Source organism: Gekko japonicus, unplaced genomic scaffold (genome assembly GCF_001447785.1).
Source record: "Gekko japonicus isolate JY-2015 unplaced genomic scaffold, Gekko_japonicus_V1.1 scaffold743, whole genome shotgun sequence".
Classification (NCBI taxonomy): Eukaryota; Metazoa; Chordata; class Lepidosauria; order Squamata; family Gekkonidae; genus Gekko; species Gekko japonicus.
The window spans coordinates 299755-307726 of record NW_015167560.1 but is presented as its reverse complement, the minus strand read 5'-3'; the positions used below and the strand labels follow the sequence as shown (position 1 = coordinate 307726).

At 41.5% G+C, this 7972-nt stretch overlaps 1 protein-coding gene across 2 annotated transcripts in view; it reads left to right on the top strand.

The window, feature by feature from the left end:
• Nucleotides 1-5868, top strand: part of PRKRA (protein activator of interferon induced protein kinase EIF2AK2) — a 17125-nt gene extending 11257 nt beyond the window's left edge. Inside the window, exons 7-8 of one of the 2 annotated variants that reach the window (XM_015413751.1) lie at nucleotides 1125-1299; nucleotides 5526-5868. In XM_015413751.1, the coding sequence (XP_015269237.1) occupies nucleotides 1125-1299; nucleotides 5526-5644 (294 nt within the window). In that variant the 3' untranslated portion in view covers nucleotides 5645-5868. Of the gene's footprint in view, nucleotides 1-1124; nucleotides 1300-2023; nucleotides 3263-5525 lie in introns of those variants that run through there. The other variant, XM_015413750.1, reaches the window with a different exon arrangement.
• Nucleotides 5869-7972: the final 2104 nt, after the last annotated feature.

Sequence of the window (7972 nt, the reverse complement as noted above, 5' to 3'; positions counted from 1 at the left end):
ACCCCCGAGGCTGCGGGGCTGCATTTGACCCGCGGCTTTGCCCGATTTCCTCTGCAGTTTCATGATCCTCAAAAACCAGGATCACGAAACTGCAGAGGAAATCGGGCGAAGCCGCGAGTCAAAATGCAGCCCCACAGCTTCGGGTGTGAAATTGATATGTTTGTGTTGGGGCAAACGGCGGCTGCGCCGTGAGGCAGCTCTAGTGCGAAATCGCCCCCTGTGTTAGCAGAAAAACTGGAAGGACCCAAACTGTTATTGATAAGAAGCTGGTCTAAGATGCTGTTCAAGCACAGTCATTGCTGCTTCTCTGAAAAGTGTGAGGGATTTAGAGATCTAATCTACTGAGACTTCAGAATCTTAGAGCTCCTTCATGGCAAGAGCATACAAGCACATTTTTATGGCATTGTAGCAACAGAAGTTTGTTATTTGTCTGCAAGTTACATTCCCCTCCCCACGTACTGTTATCTTGAAGTAACCCTGGACCTGTACTGCATTTGTACAAGTCTGTAGTAAGGATTTGGGATGAAACCAGGGTTGCCAATTTTTAACTTGTCCCTCTAGCTGCCCCTTTAATGTCAGTGTGAGCTGCAAGCAATCAGCAGGTGCTGTTACTTAACTTCATGCCATGGAGACCTTCAGTTGCCCATTTCCACTCATTAAGTGTCTTGCTAAAGGGACAGGAGGACATGTTTTTTCCTGTCTAGGTGGCACAACCTTAGAGGAAACTAGGGTTACCAGTTTTTAAAAACATCTGCCTTTAATAGCAGCCTAATATGCAGTTGTGGTATGGAAGTTAGTGTTGCAGACAGGTCCTTTGCTTTTAAATGGTCTCAGAGTTCCCCATTTCCCTTCACTTCTGCAAGCAACAGCAGTCAACAGGGTGGGTGGATGGGTGGAGGCTTCCAGTGATTGACTGGTGGGTCAAGAGTAGCCTTTTGCAAGTAGAGTTTGCCAGCTGTCAACTAGTCCTCTGTGAACAGTATACAATAACTCAGAAGACTTAGTTCTGAACATTTTAAGTGTTCCTCCAGGACGCTGGGTATTGGTTGGACAGAAGAAACAAATGCATTGGTTTGTCAAGTAAATAAAATGTAGCACAGTCTAAACCTCTTAATTTGTTTCAGGGAAATGAACAGAGACATAACTTGGGATGTACTTGGGATACCCTTAGGAACTCTTCTGGAGACAAAATTACACTGCTGAAGAGGAACCCCCTCAGTGTTCTTAATACAGATTATGTCCAACTCCTTGGCAAAATTGCAGAAGAACAAGGTTTTAATACAACATATCTGAATATAGGTAAGCACTGGCACAGTGAATGAGAGCCATCCTCTTCCTAATACCTCTTGTCCCAACACTGCCAAGAATAATTTCTGAAGAACTGTATGAGAGAAGTGGGAATTATGGCACGACCATTATGATAATTCTCTCAAGTTTTGGCATGAATCTAAAATAGTGTTTCCAGAGCCCCAGTACAATTTTTTTTTTAAGAAATCAAAGCAGTTCTGCTACTAGCTTTTAGAACTTTTCAAAAATTGAATGGGTATCTGTAGAAAAGCAGAGGGGTTGCAGGTTTAAAATGTACTCAGCTGCTGGGAAACCTGTCGGTTGGCCAGAGAGCTTTGTCAAAAGAATTGTAATAATATAAGAAGTGAACCAGGCTTAAAAGACCATATTTACACAGCACGAGCAGCCCATGAACTCCTACACTGACTGCACCGCATACTTGGAGATCCTTTGCGCACCATAAAACCATTCCTGTGTTGGCACGCAGAGGGCAAGACTAGTGGAACTGCGTGTGCTATTAGGTAACAGAGAGATGAGAGAATCTGGGTTTTGCCAGTGCAGAATGGCAGGAATGGTTTCCTTCATGTTGCTGTCACACAGCTCTGTCAGGCAGGGGCAAAAGCTAATCTCTTGTTAGTGACTTAGGATATTTGGAAAACAGGATTTCTGTCATTGCATTTTACTTGGAAAAAAAAACAATACTCCACTAATCAGGAATACCCGTGTCTAATTCCAGAGGAGCTGAGTGTGAATGGACAATACCAGTGTCTTGCAGAACTTTCAACCAATCCAATCACAGTTTGCCATGGGACTGGAATCTCCTGGGGCAATGCCCACAACAATGCTGCTCACAATGCACTACAATATTTAAAAATCATGGCCGGAAGGAAATGATCTTCAAACAGAGGAAAACATTCAGAGCCGTTTAGAAGTCACATCACACAACCTATCTATAACTTATCTGTTGTGACAGAACAATAATTTAAATCCATAACTGCAGGGTTTTCATTTTGGATCGTTTGACTCAGGAAGCCTAGCTACCTGCATAGGTGCAATCATGCAGTGAGACACAACATTTGGCTTTCTAGGATGGGATCTGATGTGTGTGTGTGTCTCAGAATCCTGGGGGGGTCAAACCTAGACATTGCCCTAAACAGATGGTTGTTCCCCCATAGCCATGTATGTGGTTTCTTCTCCCCTTTTCTGTACACTTTTACATTGTGAATTCACAACATTCTACATTTCTTATCTTCCTCCCTCCTCTGTCAGCAACAGGAGGGCCACAGAGAAATAAGGAATTAAGGTAATTTTTTGCCATGTGTTATGGAGGGGAGGGGAGAACTAGGTGTGGCAACATTTCTGGTAGTGGCGATGTGTTTAGAATAATGTCTCCTTGATCCTCAGAATGCATTGCTCCCAAAGGCCAGGAGCAGGACCTGAGATTTTTGCACATCCCCTTCCACTTGAAAGTACTCCGACACGCTTGAGTTCCCCTGTTGCATTTTTCCTCCTTTCTTCCTCCATTTCATTTTCCGTATTCTGGGAAAAGGGACATTTTGCAATCAGAATAAATTCCAATTAAGCTTGATTAGGCAGAAACTATTCATTTGTTGCTATATGTTCTGATTATGTCATTTTGGTTTTCTGGTTACTGAGTTGGGACATGGGGGAGTGTTTAGCACAGAACTGAAGAAAGTTCAGCTTTAGAATCATAAACGAGCTTTGAGCCTACGCTGCATATGTACTAAAGTTTACAGACTCCATATGAAAACTTCCGTACATATAATAAACTGAAACCAAAGTTGCTGGTATCTGAAACTCCCCAAGAAAATTATTATGAGAGCTTTACGTGATGGCCATGGCATATTATGTATTTTTCTGGTTTTCGGAATTCTGTCTCATTGTGTGAACTGTGGCTTTTTTAAACCTATGGTTTGAGAAATGGATTTTATAGAAATAATGACATTAAACATCACTGTCCTTTTTCATAAAAGATATCTATGTGTCATTAATCATTCTTGAATAAATTGTTTTAAAGAATAAACTACAGTGATAAGGCTCTTATTTTAATGTTAACGCCCTGCATCGCTCACCTTTTCAGGCTGATTAATAGGTAAGCAGGTCTCCTCAGGGTCATACCCTGGGTCTATTCAGTGGGTCTTAGGTTGCATTGTGACTCTCTGAAGAAGCCTCTGGGCCCTGACGTGGGCCAGGACTTACCTCCTGCCCTGGGGCATCATTCAGGGCAGCAGAGAGGACCAATTGCACTCCATGAAGCCTGTAGCAGAGGCTGTGAAGCCTGTGTGCGGTCCTACTCCTCATGGTCAGTACAGCTCCAACAATATTGTATGGATCTGGATGCATGGGAAGGATTACCCTGGGCCTCTGAGCCTACCATGGTGAGCATCTTCCCAGAGATCTCTGTGGGGTCTGTTCATTACACACGGTAACAGCCATGGAACCTCTAGGCTTTTGTATGTATTGTTTAAATCACTGTGGTGCATGGGGATCCTAGGGCTAGTATTAGAACTGACTGCTGCAAGGGGGGGGGGGACCCTGGTAACCTACCCAGAGACTCTTGCCTGATGTATCCCAACATTGGGCAGGGTGGATACTTCTGCAAGACTTCAGTGATTAGCTTAATTCTCAGCCAAATGCTCTTGCACTGGTATAGCTGCTTGAGCTGCTTTTATAAGCATATGGAACTCAGCCATTTAGGCAGCCATCCTAGGCAGGTTTACTTGGAAGTAAGTTCAGTTTTATTTAATGGGGCTTAATGTTGCAGCAACAACAAAAAAGCATTATGTAAATTGCATCTCCCACAATCTTTGTGTTTTTCATAAACTTTTTTTTGGGGGGGTGTAACAGGAAGACATTGATGGGTTCATAAGGTCAGTGTACGTTTAGATTTATTACAACAAATACTAGCAGCAGCATACAGTGATGGAGGTGCATGCTCTGAACAACAGTAGACAATTGAACTTTTTCAGAGATATATTAAATAATTAAACTAGTATTTTAAAGGACACAAAATATGCATTAGAATTTTTGGTAAGGCATTAGCAATGTTCATTGGTAGGTGTAAATCCATTATCCAATTATAGTACGTCGGGGAAAAGGCACAATTTAGGCAAACAGATTATTGGTAAATTGTATTTGCCATTAATGAAGCCCATTCCAGTTATATTTCTCTGGCCATTTTGGAAATCCCTGGAATTCATAGATATCAAGGCAGGTGTTGGGATAGTGGAAGAGCAGGATATGCATCCGTCCAGGTAGATCCAGGCTAATGCCCAATTGTGCAGTTCTCTCTCAAAAAAAGCTGGTGCAGATTCTCTTTGCAAGTGGCTTTATCCAAGGAAGTAACTGCACTGCTTGACATGAGATTCTTGAAGAATCATGGTCTTTGAGCAGAAGACTCAAGATGCCATTTTGCAGTAACTCCTATAATCTTCTGTGATCCTGTTTCAAAATCTTAAGATTGTCCCAATGGTTGCCTAAATCTATCTTTGTAATGTGTACACACAGCTCTTTTCTGAAGGGTTCATGTGGCAAACCCAGTTCACAAATATTTTCAGGTAACAATCCATATTGGGGAAGGGAACCTGTACCGCTGTACTGCATGAATGTCTGTGCTGGCCCAGATACATATGAACCATTGCTCAGTAAATATGCAATAAAGGTATTGATAAAAAGTATCCCCGGTTGGTTTGAACACTTAGTTTTTATTGATTTCCTATAGAATTATTTTTTGAAAAGTCAAGATCTCTTACTTGAATATCTGGCTCTTTGGCTATTTCTGTTAACAGACTCCAGCAAAAATAAAGCGTCTTGGCGTTCATTTACAGATGGGATTTCTACATTTGTCAAGACTTTTCAGGCATCAGTGAGCAGGTAGCATTCAACCAGATAGTTGCACTGATAGTCAAAGTACATGAATATTGATACCCCACTGTCCAGGAGCTCAGACCTGAACCCCGTGGGTCCTCAGGGCAGTTGCACTCAAGTAACCAGACCGTTAATTTTAAAAAGATGTATAAAGTTTATTTCAATTTCTGATAACAGAAGACTTTATTCTATTGCCAACACACCACTCTAAAATCATGCCGTAAGAAAATAAGAAAGCTAGCTCAATTGTCTTAACACTTGCAGGGCTTGCGAGGCCACAGCTCAGGCGTTGTCTATACTGCTAGCAATTGCAGTTCAAGCAGGACATAATTTAAGCTTCTCTCGATCAGGATCTCAGGTGAGGATGACATCCAATCAGGACACATTTTCTAGAGAAGCCTCCAGAAGATTACCTCATCACCCCGGCTCTCCCCCCACCCTTGGGCAGCAGGTTCTCATGAGAAGTTAATAACGCCATCTCTACTTCTGGCCTTGAAGATAAGAACTGTACAGGCCAAGAAACCAATTAACAGCACCTGCAGGAGGAACTAGGCTGTTACCCCTTGAGGGAAGGCCTGGGACGCTTTGCCTCATACCCACCGAAGCACTTTCTGATATGTAAGCTGTCCATAGCTGAGATCAGGAACGCTTGTCGCAGTGTCTCTTGCCATTTCTGTATCTACACAAAGTTAAGATGTGGCTTGAGAATACTTACAGAATTGGTAATAGTCTCACTATGAAGAAGGAAAAATAATTTACATTAACTTCTGATGAAAGAGGAGTTATATATTATCTCTCTGTGTTTATAAGGGGGGGGGGAGAGTTATGCCTTAATAGTATCAGCCTGAATTAACTGTACTTTCTGCAAGAAATCTGATTTTATTCTGAATTTGAAGTGTGTGACTCAAATGTATCTAAATAGTCATTCCCAGGTTGCTGTTCACACGGATTTCAAAATTAGATTTTTTAAAATTGAGTTGTGAATTTCAGTGTCTCTGTCAATATATAAAATGAGCCTGTAAAATGTTTCTCAAAAGAAAAATGTTGTAAATGTTTTATTCCTATACAAAATACACCCAAGGGGTTTTTTTTGTGTGTGTGTCTGTATTAAGATAGTTTAGTCTATTTAACTTCCTTAATTCTGCTTGGCTTGTGAAATAAACTGAAGCCTCCAATCTGATCCTCCTAACAGGATGCTTATTAATAAAAACTTAAAACATGCAGGCTATACATGTAAAACTAATATGCCCAAGCTACCAAACAAAGGGAGGGAGGGGGTGTGTGTGTGTATATGTATATATATATATGTATATGTATATACACACACACACACATATGACTGTGCTCCTCACTTTTTCTCTCTATCATGATAAATGTGTTTGACACGGCATGAAACAGGAAGTAGCCTGAACACTGGTAGGATTAGAATCTGTATCTAGGTTGTTGAATAGCTACATTTTGAAATGTTGTAAGGAAATGCAACCTCACAGTGTTTTTACAAAGTTATTTTGTGGGTTAGAAATTTGGTGCTTTTTATTTATTTATTTTGAAACCCCAGCAACTGATATGCGGATCTGTGTCTTTTCAGGAGTATTCACTGGGCCACACTGTTTTCATTGACCTGGTCTAGTTCTTTGCAGCATGCTTGCATCCACAAAACCAGAGAGCTGTACCAGATGCACTAACATCCAGTAGAGAGATTCAGGTGGGTAGTTATGTTGGTCTAAAGCAGCAGAACAAAGTTGGTATCCAGTGACACCTTTAAGACCAACATTTGCAAATTTGGTGCCTCTGCCTCAACACCACCCACCCCCCCCCCCGCCCACTGAATATACACTATGAGATTTCACCATGGACTATAATGGCCCATAGGGGTTGAATATATTTGGGATTCCCAAATTTTTCCCAAATCAGAATACAATACCAATATTGGTATTTGGAAATATTCGGGAATACTGGTATTTGGGTCCAATATACCCAAATCGGAATAATACAGATTTTTTTTCCCCTTGCACACCCCTACTCCCAGGTTCAAATTCCTGCTCATCCATGAAGTACACTGGGTCACCTTTGGCCAATCTTTATCTTTCAGTCTAACCTACTTCACAGGGCTGTTAGGATAAAATGGAAGACCCCCAGATAAACAACCTTGAGCAGCTTGGAAGGAAAATGGGGGTACCAGTGTAAAAACTGTAGTAAAGTGAAACAGACAGCTGATACATTAATAAAATAGATCCATGACTTTAAAAAATAATTTGCGTGGATTTATTGAGGCCTTTTTTTTACAAATGGAACATTCCTGTGTACAACATTCATTTGAAGAGGCACAGTTCTGCTTTTGTTTTTTTTGGTAGCACAACATACATAGGCTGTGATCCAATGTAATGATATGTACATGCAGAAAAGAAACATGCGCACAGCTGGAGCTACACATTTGGTTCTACCTCAGCAGTTCCCACTCCTAAGGGGGGGGAGACACACTTAGAACAGTGGCTTGTTTCTTTGGCAATGGGAACAAGCGGAACAGGTGGCACTCCAACTGCTGGTGCTGTTCCCCACTCCTAATGCACACCACTTCTCGCAATCATCAGAGGCTGCACTTTTAGTAAACAACTTTATGTCACCCAGTGGGACTCTGCGCCGGACCCCACTAATGTTGGGGTTGGTCAACCTTTCAAACTAGCATTTGCTGCCTTGTGCTCAAGTTTTGTTTTTTTTCAAGAGTAATTTTCATCAGCCTTCTCGAACTACAAGTTTTGTTTTAGAACTAAAAAAAAACCCCACTGCACAAAACGTA